A 14975-nucleotide genomic window follows, 5' to 3' on the forward strand; every position below is an offset into this window, starting at 1 on the left:
GGGAGGACATTAGGAAACGTTAGGTATTAGGCATCACTGGAACTACTTTAGGACTGATCAGGTTCCTCTAGCCTACTTCCTGCCTAATAGTGAGCAAACAACCCTAACTACACAAGCTGAAAGACGTTCCAACCACCGTACGACCACCATGCATCACTGTTAGATCAGATCAGATTAGATTCCACCTATTTGTCATAGCAGAGTCCAACTAAATGATTTTTTTTGCTCTAGGCACAGGGTCAGCCATAGTCAGCTCCCCTGGAGCAATTAGGGGTTAAGTGCCTTGCTCAAGGGCATGACGGCAGTGGTAGGCACCTTAGATATGATGCCAGCAACCCTCCAAGCACTTTGAATTGCCCCTGTTGTATGAAATGTGCTATACAAATAAACTTGCCTTGCCTTGCCTCCAGTCACCAGCTCACATGCAGCTCCCTCCTGAGGCGGGGATCGAACCAGCGACCTTCCGATTGCTAGCCGGCCTCTCTAACCTCTAGGCTACAGGATGACATTCTTTCTAAGGCATCTGTTTAATTCTGTGTATCTTAACTGACTTGGCTGCCAGGGAAGGAGATAAGGACCTAGACTGCCTGGTGCCCAGACCCAGGAGTGCCAGATGTTTTATGTCCAACTTGACATCCATCATGACTAACGACTAAAACCCAACACTCTGGAAAAACAGAGTGACAGAGGTGCGGGAATTTGGACCTCAGCGAATGAACGAATGAATATCAAAGAGTGTGTTCGAGACAGGGAAATGGACTCAACCTTTTTCATTGTACAAGCAGAGTACAACCAAATGTGTTTTATGCTCTAGACAAGGGCTCAGAGCCATAGAAGGCGACCCTGGAGACATTAGGGGTTTCAGCGCCTTGCTCAAGGACACTTCGACTTCACTACGTGGCCCGCCGGGGATTCGAACCGCCGAGCTGCTGACCTTGCGATCGATAGACGCCGGACTCTTCCGGTTGAGCCACAGCCGCCCCTCTGTCAGGGTTCCGACAAGTTTCAACAAGTCAAATTTAAGACCTTTTTACACCCTTTTTTTTAGACCTCTTTGAATAGAATTTTAGACCTATTCGTGACACCAAATGGTAGCTTTTTGTCATCCTCGAGGTGATGGAATATGGGATTTCACTGCCATACAGACAAAAAAGGAAGCGAATTTGCATTTTTTTTGGTTCCAGCGTGATTAATTTCTGCGTAAATAGATGTGGTCGGACAGATTTCCTAATTTTTAAGACCTAGCACCTCATTTTTAGACCGAATAACTAAAATGTGTGCCCTTTTCAGGCCTTAAAGTTCTGTTTGCTGGATTTTAGACTTTTACGGCTTTTTACGGCCGGCGCGCGAACCCTGCTCTGTGTAAGTTACCTGGAAGAGGTTCCACAGGTCCATGAAGTAGGCGGAGAACATGAGCTTCTCTGTCTTGGAGATGAGGCAGTAGGTCATGAAGCTGAAGAACTGGACCAGCTTGGTGGTGCCGTGCACGGCCGCGTCCACGTACAGCTTGGCCCGGCCCAGCAGGCCCAGCAGCAGGTTGTAGACCTGGTGCAGCACCACCGTGGTGTCGGGGGACAGGGGCAGGTCCCGGGTGGGGATGTGGAGGGAGCGGGAGGAGCGGAACATCTGACGGAACGAGTTGCTGGGGATCAGGGAGACCAGGAGGTACGCCGCCGCTGGAGGGGGGAGGGGTGGAAAGAGGGGTAGGGGGGGGGGGGGTTAGAGGGAGGGGGGGAGGGGTGGGAAGAGGGGGGGGGGGTTAGAGGGAGGGGGGAGGGGTGGGAAGAGGGGTAGGGGGGTTAGAGGGGGGGCGGGTGGGGTTAGAGGGGGTTAGAGGGAGGGAGAGGGGGAGGAGAGAGGGGTGGGGGGGGTTAGAGGGAGGGGGGAGGGGTGGGAAGAGGGGTAGGGGGGTTAGAGGGGGGGCGGGTGGGGTTAGAGGGGTGGGGGGGGTTAGAGGGAGGGGGGAGGGGTGGGAAGAGGGGTAGGGGGGTTAGAGGGGGGGCGGGTGGGGTTAGAGGGGTGGGGGGGGTTAGAGGGAGGGGGGAGGGGTGGGAAGAGGGGTAGGGGGGTTAGAGGGGGGGCGGGTGGGGTTAGAGGGGTGGGGGGGGTTAGAGGGAGGGAGAGGGGGAGGAGAGAGCGGTGGGGGGTTAGAAGGAGGGAGAGGGGTGGGGGGGGGTTAGAGGGGGGGGGGTTAGAGGGAGGGAGAGGGGGAGGAGAGAGGGGTGGGGGTTAGAAGGAGGGAGAGAGTAGAGAGGGGGTGTTAGAGGGAGGGATAGAGAGAGAGAGAAATTGTCAGAGAGAGAGAGAAAGTGTGTGTGTGTACATTAAAATGTTGGGCATTTAGCAGACGCCTTTCAAAGCGACTTACAATCAAAGAGATTGTGTGTGTGTGTGCGGGGGTCTTACAGGTACGGACGCGGGGGTAGTGTGTGTGTGTGTGTGTGTGTGTGTGTGTGTGTGTGTTTGTGTGTGCGGGGGTCTTACAGGTACGGACGCGGGGGTAGTGTGTGTGTGTGTGTGTGTGTGTGTGTGTGTGTGTGTGCGGGGGGTCTCACAGGTGCGGACGCGGGGGTAGTTGTGGGCTAACAGGAAGCGCTCCACCCAGTTCTCCATGTTCTGCAGCACCCAGCTGTGGGCCAGCTTGTTCCTGGGCGTCTGCACCGCCAGCCAGTCCAGACACTGAGACGGGTTATACTCTATCACCTACACACACACACACGCACACGCACACACGCAGACACATACACGCGCACGCACACACACACACACACACACGCACACGCACACGCACACACACGCACGCAGAAACACACACACACACACACACGTAAGTTAACATGTAATAAACAAATAGGAGGATTCAAATATATAAATCTGTGTGTGTGTGTGTGTGTGTGTGTGTGTGTGTGTGTGTGTACCTCCCAGATCCTCTGTAGTATGTAGGAGGCGAAGGAGGGCATGCCTGGAGGACCGCCCGCAAACTCCATCAGCATGGTCAGCAGCTTGAAGAAGGGATTAGCTGCCTGGGGGGGGGGAGGGGGAGGGGGGGGGGGGAGAGAGAGAGAGAGAGAGAGGTATATTAGGAAGTGTCAGAGATGTAGTCCTTGGTTAAACTGCCATGTGGAAGTGAGTGAATAGTGAAGGTGTGTGTGTGTGTGTGTGTGTGTGTGTGTGTTAGTGAAGGTGTGTGTGTGTGTGTGTGTGTGTTAGTGAAGGTGTGTGTGTGTGTGTGTGTGTGTGTGTGTGTGTGTGTGATAGTGAAGGTGTGTGTGTGTGTGTGTGTGTGATAGTGAAGGTATGTGTGTGTTAGTGAAGGTGAGTGTGTGTGTGTGTGTGTGTGTGTGTGATAGTGAAGGTATGTGTGTGTTAGTGAAGGTGTGTGTGTGTGTGTGTGTGATAGTGAAGGTGTGTGTGTGTGTGATAGTGAAGGTGTGTGTGTGTGATAGTGAAGGTGTGTGTGTGTGTGTGATGGTGAAGGTGTGTGTGTGTGTGATAGTGAAGGTATGTGTGTGTTAGTGAAGGTGTGTGTGTGTGTGTGATAGTGAAGGTGTGTGTGTGTGTGTGTGTGATAGTGAAGGTGTGTGTGTGTGATAGTGAAGGTGTGTGTGTGTGTGTGTGTGTGATAGTGAAGGTGTGTGTGTGTGATAGTGAAGGTGTGTGTGTGTGTGTGTGTGTGTTAGTGAAGGTGAGCGTTGTCCTTACGTTGGTGCTTACCTCTGGAGTCAGCTTGGCTATGGAGGTGAACAGCATGGACACGATCTGGAACACACAGACACACACACACACAGACACACACAGACACACAGACACACACACACACACACACAGACACACAGATTACACACACTACAGGTGGCATGCTGTCAAAATCAAACAGTGTGTATGTGACTGTGAGTGACAGAGTGTGGTGTGTGTGTGTGTGTGTGTGCGTATGTGTGTGCGTGAGAGAGAGTTTGAGTGTGTAGTGTGTGTGTGTTAGCGTATGGTGTGTGAGTATGTGTTACACCTACGTGTGTGTGTGTGTGTGTGAGTGACAGCACGTGGTGTGCGTGACAGCGTGTGTTTTAGACCTACACATGTGTGTGTGTGTGTGTGTGTGTGTGACCTACGTGCTCGGCCAGGCGGTTGTTATAGCGACAGAGGCTGAAGATGAGGTTGCAGGTCTGTCTGATGTTGATGCCGTCACGGATGTGCTGGAACAGGAAGGGGAAGCCCTTCCCCCCGGTCAGGGCCGCCATGTCACTCTGGGACAGGGTCAGGTGTCTGGGGAGGGGGAGGGGGAGGGAGTAATAGTTGTAATAGTAGTAATATTAATAATAGTTGTAATAGTAGTAATAGTAGAAATAGTAGAAATAGTAGTAATAGTAGTAATAGTAGCAATAGTTGTAACAGTAGTAATAGTTGTAACAGTAGTAATAGTTGTAACAGTAGTAATAGTTGTAATAGTTGTAACAGTAGTAATAGTTGTAACAATAGTAATAGTTGTAACAGTAGTAATAGTTGTAACAATAGTAATAGTTGTAACAGTAGTAATAGTAGTAATAGTCGTAATAGTTGTAATAGTAGTAATAGTAGTAATAGTTGTAATAGTCGTAATAGTCGTAATAGTTGTAGTAGAGTATAGAAAACAACAAATAGTTCTACAGAACCGACATTAGTTCTGTCCGTTAATTCGCGTTTATTTGAATGGAAAGAAATGTTAACGGTCCTAATGTTAAAAATCTACTTTGAGCCTCGGGAACGATAATTTGAACAATCTATTATTCTGTCCCATCCCTAGTAGGTAGCTCTCAGAGCGGGACTGCTCCACCAGCAGGGTGTAGTGTGTAGTGTGTAGTGTGTAGGGACTAGGGTAGGTACCTCTCAGAGCGGGACTGCTCCACCAGCAGGGCGATGAGGGCGACCATCTTCTCCAGGGCGGCGGGGCGGTACTTCTCCTCCGCCAGAGACAGGATGTCCTCCTCCTCGTCCTCCTCCTCCCCCTCCTCCTCAGACAGCACCTCCACCTGGGGCTGGGGGGGGGGGGGGAGAGGGTCAACACACACACACACACACACAGACACCATAACAGTCTCTCTCACTCACTCACACAGGTGTGCATACACAAACACACACAAAGCCATAACACACACTCTCTCACACCAACAACTAAATCTTTCTCTCTCGCTTTCTGAGACACACACACACACACACACACACACACACACACACACACACCCCCGCCCCTCCTTACGTTCTCGGGGCCCTTGGTGCCCATGTAGAAGTGCACCATGATGGAGATGGCCTGCAGCGACAGCAGGAACTGGCTCTCCTCCTCCCCCATCTTGGCGAACTCGTACAGGAAGGCGAAGTACTCCGTCAGGTGCTTGCTGTGGGGCTTGACGCCGTGCTCCATGATGGACAGCAGCGTGCGCACGAAGCGCGTCACGCACGAGCGGCTGCCGATGTCCTCCACCGGCCCGTCCATGTCGTCAGAGCTGGGGGGGGGACGGGGGACAGGAAACAGGAAACAGGAAGAGGAAGGCGTTGTTATTGTTATGGGGAGGGGGAGGGGGGGGGGTAGTAATAGTAGTAGTTTCCCTGACCGGGCCAGGGAACAACTCCAGGCCCTGGTTATAGGTAGTGACTGTTTTTTTCCGTTGTCAGGTAAAAACTTCAGGCCCTCGTCATTCTGATGAGGATAAAACGAGAACCGTCTTTGTTTTCGTTGAGCAGGGGAGGCTGGAGGAGGTAGAAATGGGAGGCCCGGGGGGTCGTTGTAACAGATGGGACGGAACGAGGAACGGTGTCAACCACGTGTGTTACATACGATGAGCCCGTCCTCCCATTTCTACTTGCGCCGGCCTCGCCCCTGGTGTTGGGCCACTTCATTTACAGAGAGCCCACGTTGCCAGGGCAACCAGGTGACACGTGACACCTCTCTCTCTCTCTCCACCAGCTGAGGACACAGACAGGACACAGGAGTGGTCGTGCTGCAGCTCCTCTAGTGGCTGGATGACCTTGTGTTTAGTCACGTTACCAAGCTACATACAAGCTACATACTATAGCTACCGTATTTTCCGACTATAAGTCGCGCTTTTTTTCATAGTTTTACATTGCCGTCTACAGCCGCCAGAGGGCGCTCTGGGCTTGTCACAACTATATGCTGCACCTGTACCACTGAAGAATTACCTGAAACATTAACGGGAGCTTGGTGAACTTGTTTACTGGTAACTTGCTTGTTGGACTAGCTGGTTTGTTATGTTAATTTAGCCTATTCAGCCTCCCAGGTATGTTCTTTATGCTATTGTGTAGCTGAATAACTGTTAATGTGGCTTGTTATGTTAATTTAGCCTATTCAGCCTGTTGTTCTGTGTGCTATTGTGTAGTTGAATAACTTGCTTTTCCAGATTAAATGTCTTGGATTTTGTGAAATACATTTCTAAATAAATGCGACTTATAGTCCAGTGCGTGTGTGTTTTTTTCTTCATGATACATTTCTTAGTGGTGCGACTTTATACTCCGGTGCGACTTAGTCCGGAAAATACGGTACACATACATACAAGATACATACTACAGTCATTAAGTCATATGTATTGCTTGGTTAATTGCCAGGTAGTTACCCGTCCTCCATGCCAGGCTGCAGGTACAGGTGGGCGTGGACGGGGCGGAGCCTCTGGATGACATGGATACACAACCTCTGGAACATCTGGAGCACAGGAGAGGAGCTTAACATTCAGGACATGGTATGTGTGTGTGTGTGTGTGTGTGTGTGTGTGTGTGTGTGTGTGTGTGTGCGTGTGCGTGTGCTGTGGGTCAGAGTAACAGAAGGGGGAGGGACCTAACCTGTCTGACGATCTGATTGGGGCACTTGATGAGGATCTGCATGGGCCACCAGTTGTCGTCCGCCATGCGGTCCAGGAACCACTGATCCACAACGAACAACAAAACAGGAAGTTAGCCCTTAGCATGCTAATCCATCAACGTCGTCGGGCTTATTTTCGAGACTTTGCGACATTGATGGAATACCCCCCCTGGTGTGTTAAACAACAACAACAACAACAACAACAACAACAACAACAGGAAGTGTGTGTCACCTCGCAGGCGGCCTGGCTGTTGTTGAACTGTTTGGTCAGAAGCTCGATCCACTGGAGCATGGTGGGCTGGAACACAACAACACTCATTACCTCACTACCTTGTAACGAGACCAGTCGTTACATCACTACCTTGTAACGAGAGACCACTCATTACCTCACTACCTTGTAACGAGAGAGAACGTATCGCAATTTCCTAATCCAAATACATTTTTAAGACCTAAACTCATATTTAAGGCCTAAAATGTTCTCTTGGGAGACATTTGTAGACCTCTCCAGTGTTGTAGCGGCTGTTGCTAAGCACCGCAGCGAGGTTAGGAAGGGCGTCTCACCTTCTCCTTGGAGTGAATGAACGTCTCCAGGACAAACGATGTGCTGAGCTGGAGATGGGAAGGAGAAGAGACAGCAAACAACTTAGTTCATTCATACTAAACACAACGTGAGGGAGTCTGGCGGAGGCAGAAATCGGAGGACTTGCCCATCGTAATGTATGAAATGGAATGAGGCATTAGTCCTCTAGGGGGCAGTGGTCTCACCTTGGCGGTCATGAGGGAGATGGCTTTGGGGTCTGGTAAAGTGCTGGGGATGCTGCTGCACAGCTGCCACATAAACCTGCAGGGGGCGACAGAGGGTTAGCAATTCATCAATAAATCAATTAATTAACCAATCAATGAATCAATAACTCTGTCAATCTCTGACCCGTTTGAATCATAAATAGACGGGACAGGAGAGGGTTAAAATATGATATCTGACTGTTTTAAAGGTCTAGTGGTCAGGTGGTTTGAGGGTTGGGGGGGAAAGGAGGGATGAAGGTGTCACTGACCCAAAGTACGTGTGCTCAAAGATGTTCTTGTCCTGCAGGAACTGCATGTTGTCATGCCATATCCACTGAGAGAGAGCGGGAGAGGGAGGGAGAGAGGGAGAACAACAGTCAGGTGTCACAGGAATGGAGAGAACGTGAGAAAGGAGTACAGTACAGTGAGGTCTGAGTACAGTGAGGTCTGAGTACAGTGAGGTCTGAGTACAGTGAGGTCTGGGTACAGTGAGGTCTGAGTACAGTGAGGTCTGAGTACAGTGAGGTCTGAGTACAGTGAGGTCTGAGTACAGTGAGGTCTGAGTGCAGTGAGGTCTGAGTACAGTGAGGTCTGAGTACAGTGAGGTCTGAGTACAGTGAGGTCTGGGTACAGTGAGGTCTGGGTACAGTGAGGTCTGAGTACAGTGAGGTCTGGGTACAGTGAGGTCTGAGTACAGTGAGGTCTGGGTACAGTGAGGTCTGGGTACAGTGAGGTCTGGGTACAGTGAGGTCTGGGTACAGTGAGGTCTGAGTACAGTGAGGTCTGGGTACAGTGAGGTCTGAGTACAGTGAGGTCTGGGTACAGTGAGGTCTGAGTACAGTGAGGTCTGGGTAGTGAGGTCTGGGTACAGTGAGGTCTGGGTACAGTGAGGTCTGGGTGCAGTGAGGTCTGAGTACAGTGAGGTCTGGGTACAGTGAGGTCTGGGTACAGTGAGGTCTGGGTACAGTGAGGTCTGGGTACAGTGAGGTCTGGGTACAGTGAGGTCTGGGTACAGTGAGGTCTGAGTACAGTGAGGTCTGAGTACAGTGAGGTCTGAACACAGTGAGGTCTGGGTACAGTGAGGTCTGGGTACAGTGAGGTCTGAGTACAGTGAGGTCTGAGTACAGTGAGGTCTGGGTACAGTGAGGTCTGGGTACAGTGAGGTCTGAGTACAGTGAGGTCTGAGTACAGTGAGGTCTGGGTACAGTGAGGTCTGGGTACAGTGAGGTCTGGGTACAGTGAGGTCTGGGTACAGTGAGGTCTGGGTACAGTGAGGTCTGGGTACAGTGAGGTCTGGGTACAGTGAGGTCTGAGTACAGTGAGGTCTGGGTACAGTGAGGTCTGAGTACAGTGAGGTCTGGGTACAGTGAGGTCTGGGTACAGTGAGGTCTGAGTACAGTGAGGTCTGGGTACAGTGAGGTCTGAGTACAGTGAGGTCTGAGTACAGTGAGGTCTGGGTACAGTGAGGTCTGGGTACAGTGAGGTCTGAGTACAGTGAGGTCTGAGTACAGTGAGGTCTGGGTACAGTGAGGTCTGAGTACAGTGAGGTCTGAGTACAGTGAGGTCTGGGTACAGTGAGGTCTGGGTACAGTGAGGTCTGGGTACAGTGAGGTCTGAGTGCAGTGAGGTCTGAGTGCAGTGAGGTCTGGGTACAGTGAGGTCTGGGTACAGTGAGGTCTGAGTACAGTGAGGTCTGAGTACAGTGAGGTCTGGGTACAGTGAGGTCTGGGTACAGTGAGGTCTGAGTACAGTGAGGTCTGAGTACAGTGAGGTCTGAGTACAGTGAGGTCTGGGTACAGTGAGGTCTGAGTGCAGTGAGGTCTGAGTACAGTGAGGTCTGAGTACAGTGAGGTCTGGGTACAGTGAGGTCTGAACACAGTGAGGTCTGAGTACAGTGAGGTCTGAGTACAGTGAGGTCTGAGTACAGTGAGGTCTGAGTGCAGTGAGGTCTGGGTACAGTGAGGTCTGGGTACAGTGAGGTCTGAGTACAGTGAGGTCTGAGTACAGTGAGGTCTGGGTACAGTGAGGTCTGAGTGCAGTGAGGTCTGAGTACAGTGAGGTCTGAGTACAGTGAGGTCTGGGTACAGTGAGGTCTGAACACAGTGAGGTCTGGGTACAGTGAGGTCTGAACACAGTGAGGTCTGGGTACAGTGAGGTCTGGGTACAGTGAGGTCTGGGTACAGTGAGGTCTGAGTACAGTGAGGTCTGGGTACAGGCCAGGTACCTCCAGGAGGTCAGGAGACACGTCGAAGTTGAAGTCCTTCCCGTTCTCCTCCTCCAGCTCCACCCTCTTATAGAACAGCATGTAGGCACTGTGGGTCTGGAGGGAAGGAGGGGGGGGAGGGAGAGAGGGAGGGGAGAGAGGGAGAGGGATAAAGAGAAAAAGAAAAGAGATGAGATACATAGTTCCATATCAACAATGTTAAAAAACAAAACAAATTCAAAAGCAAATTGACATTTAGAGAAGCAACTTACCTTCTCAAAGGAGAAGTCCATGAACTTGTCTGTGACAGAGTCATACGTTTTGGTCTGAGAGAGAGAGAGAGAGAGAGAGAGAGAGAGAGAGAGAGAGAGAGAGAGAGAGAGAGAGAGAGAGAGAGAGAGAGAGAGAGAGAGAGAGAGAGAGAGAGAGAGAGAGAGAGAGAGAGAGAGAGAGAGAGAGAGATGTCTTCAGTTTGAGAGCTCTAATAAACAGTGCAGGTCATCATCTTAACAGAGTCTTCATCATCTTAACAGAGTCTTCATCATCATCCTAACAGAGTCTTCATCATCCTAACAGAGTCTTCATCATCCTAACAGAGTCTTCATCATCCTAACAAGTCTTCATCATCATCATAACAGAGTCATCATCATCCTAACAGAGTCATCATCATCCTAACAGAGTCACCATCATCATCCTAACAGAGTCTTCATCATCATTATAACAGTCTTCATCATCCTAACAGAGTCTTCATCATCCTCCTAACAGAGTCTTCATCATCATCCTAACAGTGTCATCATCATCCTAACAGAGTCATCATCATCCTAACAGAGTCATCATCATCCTAACAGAGTCATCATCATCCTAACAGAGTCATCATCATCATCCTAACAGAGTCATCATCATCATAACAGAGTCTTCATCATCCTAACAGAGTCTTCATCATCCTAACAGAGTCTTCATCATCCTAACAGAGTCATCATCATCATCATAACAGAGTCATCATCATCCTAACAGAGTCATCATCATCTTAACAGAGTCTTCATCATCCTAACAGAGTCTTCATCATCCTAACAGAGTCTTCATCATCCTAACAGAGTCTTCATCATCCTAACAGAGTAACAGAGTCATCATCCTCACCGTCATCTCTCCACCGAAGCATTCAGACGCCAGCTGGGCGGAGTCAAAGGGCTTCACCTCCGCGTCGTTGAACAGGTACCTGGCAGACAGACAGACAGACAGACAGGTGTTCCAATAGACTCAAACTCAAACAACCTTATTGTCCCCTTGGGGCTCTCATTCCTATCACATTCCTGCTGCGATTCCACTCCTGTCAGAGATGATCTGTTGAGCATCTAGAAGATGACTCTTCAGATAAAGCATTTTAGATCTGAGGTGGTAAGCTGGAGAAAAAAAAGTATTATGCTTATAATTAAATCTATAAAGAACTTATAAATACATCTTTTCAAGTCCTCTGATTAGGGGAGGGTTGGGGCAGGAGAGAAAAGGGACTAGAAATGATGCAGCAACTCTATCTGATAGAATTTAAATTCTATTAACTCATTTCAAAGCTGTCCCTAGAAAATAAAAATAAAACATATATTTTATGGTATGGTTATACGGTAAATCTCACGAGGTGACGCCTCACCACTTGTTGTTCTTGTAGGCGTGGGGGTTGATGATGTCACGGATGAAGCTGTAGTAATGGCCGCCGTCCGCCGTGCCCGTGTGCACCGTCACGCCGATGAGGTCATACTCGTAGCTCTCCGCCCCTTTGGCCTCGCCCCCCTCTTCCCGGAACCCTGCACGACCAGACGGAAACAGCCAATCACAACAGGGCCTGACGCGGACTCTACTCCAATCAGAGCAGACTCCCAAAACCTCTCGTCCAATGATATTGGAGAATTCGCAGTTTAACTAGCCAGTCAAAGATCCATCGCTTATGCTTATGTTTATATATACTTTACCAAGAAATCCTGAAACGGCTTAAAGTGAACCAATGAGAGAAGGGTTCTGAGTAAACAGGAAGTGTTTGCGTACCCTCCTTCCTGTCGCCCTTGCCCATGAGGAAGTCCTCGGTGTAGGGGGTCATGTCCAGACGCAGGGGGAAGGAGAAGTGTGTGTTGACCTTCTCCTTCATCATGGTCACCATGTTGAAGGTGTAGCGCATGGTGTTGAAGCTCAGGATACGAGGCAGCTTCTTAAAACACGCCCTGAGACAGGGGGAAGGGGGGAGAGAGGGAGAGAGAGAGGAAGGGAGACAGGGGGAGGGGGAGAGAGAAAGAGAGAGAGAGAGAGAGAGAGATGAGTAAACATGTTCCTTTGTGACAACAGAAAAACAAAAAAAGTGTGAAGGACAGTTGTTAACTGAGGAGGTTGGTGGACCATATCTGGACATGACCACTGACCTCTTCTCAGCGCGGACCTTCTTCCCACACTGGGAGCACGTGTACATGTTGTCTCCCTCCAGGGTGTCCTTGATGGTCACCTCATCCAGGGATTCCTGAGGAAAACAGACTCTTAACACCCTCCTCTCCAGAGCAAAACATACCTGAGATACATCCACTATATGACGCAGAATAGCATAACAGGATAAAGGGTTTGAACAAAAATAGGAATGAGCGAAATGGTGACAGTTATCATTCAAATTCTGCGGTGGCAGTTATCATTCAAATTCTGCGGTGGCAGTTATCATTCAAATTCTGCGGTGACAGTTGACTAACATAGCAGAGATTGAGCGGCTAGGGTACTACAGTATTCAGATGGTGGTCTACAGTCTAGGACACGAAGTAGCAAATAGTAACAGTAGGAAATAAGGTTAGCTGTTGTTGTTGTTATTGTTATTGTTGTTGTTGTACTCACGTAGATGTTCTTCATGTCGGCCACCTGACACCTGACAGTGTAGAACTCCTCGGCGGTCTGGCTGACGTGGTCACAGTCCTGCAGGACACACAGACGTGGGTTAACTGACAGACACACAGACAGGTAAACGGACAAAATGTTCAGACTTTTATTCTGAAAAATGAAAATGAATCTCAAAACATCGCAATGCAATGGATTCGGTGAGTAATCCCCACTACTCTACACTAACTAGGTAACAGTGGGGATTACTGACCGAATTCATTGCATTTCAATATTTTGGCTTGGCTAGCGAGTGTGTCGTCGATTTTCAAAAACGTTCAGAATAAAAGTCTGAACATGTTTGATCGGTTGCCGACTCGTTCACGCTTTCACCAGCTGCTGTCACATAATCCACACAGACAAAGAAGGACTCTTACCAGAGACACCACGTTGTTGGTGATGACCCCTCCGAAGAGCGTCTTCACTGTGTTCTTCTGAAAGGGAGCACACACACACCACATTCACACTGTCATTCTAAAACGTTTGTAGTTTTGTGAGTTTCTCAACCTGCCTTTCAGCAGCACATACATATAGATATAGAACATATACATATATATATACTATATATATATATATATCAGTGTTTCCTCTACATGCATTTATTGGTGGCGGGCCGCCACGATGGAATTTCCTCCGCCACGAATTGATTCAGTCCACAAAAAAAAAAAAAAAAAAATCTGAACATTTTAGCTGATTAAAATATATCTGATCCTAGATCAGCGCTATAATGGATGTTGACTAAAAGTGCACCTAAATCCACGCCCATCTCTCTCTAACCGCTGATCAAAAATCAGATTAATGACATTCAGTTGACGACGTGACACAAGGGCTCCTGATTGGTCTAAATGTGAACTGTGGTATTATTGTTATTGTGTACAGGCCACCGTAGTGACATCCGGGGGGTATTTCATCAACATCGCTAAAGGGAAAATCCAGGTTTAGTCTGATAAATCTCGCGAGAGTTCTTACAAATATCCAGGCATATTCTGATAGGTCCCGCGAGAGTTATCAAAAATAAGCCAGGATTTTCCTTTAGCGACGTTGATGGAATACCCCCCAGGTCAGGTGGGCAGGTTACGACGAGACAACAAGAGACCGGTATTGTAGAGCTTACAGAGCGAGTTAAAATAAAGACACTTACATTGAAATACAGAAGGACTCACGTGTATGTTTAATAGAATAACACGACATGGTGTCAGAAGTCCTGTAAGTGAGTGTTAAGAGTTAGATCGGCCGACAAGTGTCATTTGAGCTCGTGACGGTGAGAAGGGAGAAGAAAAGATGGATGCTAATGCTAACGCGGGAGCAGCTGCAGTCCAGAGAACGGCGCCAGTTTCAAGTGCTACGTTAGCAGACATTAGCAAGTCAAAAAACGATTCTTATGTGCCGTCACTTTAGCAACGACACAGTATTGTCAAGGGGAAAAGAAGGGGAGACGATTTTTTTATTGACAACGGAATTACATGCTGGAAAAACATGCAGCTAAAATTCAGGGAACATTTGGACAATAAGAGACACACGGGAGAAGTACGGGAAAACAGGGCTCATGTGGGTCTCATCAAAGGTAAGAGTTTGTTTTCTTTAACTCAGCTGATACTCAGCTGTTTACCGAATGCTCCATCTGACTGTGATTTTACTTCTGTAATGTGGTGGGTTGACATAATTCACGCACGGAACTATAGGTTGAGACTATTGTTCCGTCCGTAGTACCCAAGTTGTTTAGACTGTTCTATTTACTGCTTGAGTGTGTTGTTGACAATCGTTCATGTCCTTCATTAAACGTTTAGCTTTGTCATTTGATACGCCGCCTACGACTACCATCTCTCTGCACTACAGTAAACAGTTAATCAGTAACGTTAGCCGCTTTTGTGCTCATGTATCAAATCAAATCAAATCAAATTTTATTTGTATAGCGCATTTCTTACAAGATGCAACTCAATGCGCTTCACACAATGAAAATGTTCAGTCAATCAGTCAATCAATCAATCAATACTGACAGAGCCGCGAGCAGGCAAAAGTAAAAAACCTGTATACTATGTAGCCAGGAAAAAATTCCCTTGCAGCCCTCTACCAATAGAGCGACTACTAGCCAGTTTGCTTACCAGTACCCAGCGGTCCCCCAGGGGAGGCCAGGACCACCGGCACAAAGCAAGCAAGCAAGGGCAAAAACCTGTACACCATGTATCCAGGAAAAATTCCTTGCATATTATCGGCGTACACACTGTCCATAAATTTTGTGTTGTATTT

The 14975-nt window shown here is 48.7% G+C and overlaps 1 protein-coding gene across 1 annotated transcript in view; it reads right to left on the minus strand.

The window, feature by feature from the left end:
* usp34 (ubiquitin specific peptidase 34) overlaps positions 1-14975 on the minus strand; it is a gene marked incomplete at its 5' end in the record, with an annotated part of 75863 nt that overhangs the window by 15147 nt on the left and 45741 nt on the right. The window contains 21 exon segments of the mRNA XM_080546597.1: positions 1372-1676; positions 2556-2703; positions 2919-3023; positions 3715-3759; positions 4110-4263; positions 4861-5012; positions 5234-5477; positions 6603-6688; positions 6826-6906; positions 7077-7142; positions 7406-7453; positions 7610-7685; positions 7897-7961; positions 9852-9947; positions 10103-10156; positions 10968-11046; positions 11476-11629; positions 11868-12040; positions 12236-12330; positions 12690-12767; positions 13106-13162. Coding sequence (XP_080402723.1) covers positions 1372-1676; positions 2556-2703; positions 2919-3023; positions 3715-3759; positions 4110-4263; positions 4861-5012; positions 5234-5477; positions 6603-6688; positions 6826-6906; positions 7077-7142; positions 7406-7453; positions 7610-7685; positions 7897-7961; positions 9852-9947; positions 10103-10156; positions 10968-11046; positions 11476-11629; positions 11868-12040; positions 12236-12330; positions 12690-12767; positions 13106-13162 — 2361 coding nt within the window.

Source organism: Nansenia antarctica (assembly GCF_963989245.1).
Source record: "Nansenia antarctica genome assembly, chromosome: 16".
In the NCBI taxonomy this organism is placed as follows: Eukaryota; Metazoa; Chordata; class Actinopteri; order Argentiniformes; family Microstomatidae; genus Nansenia; species Nansenia antarctica.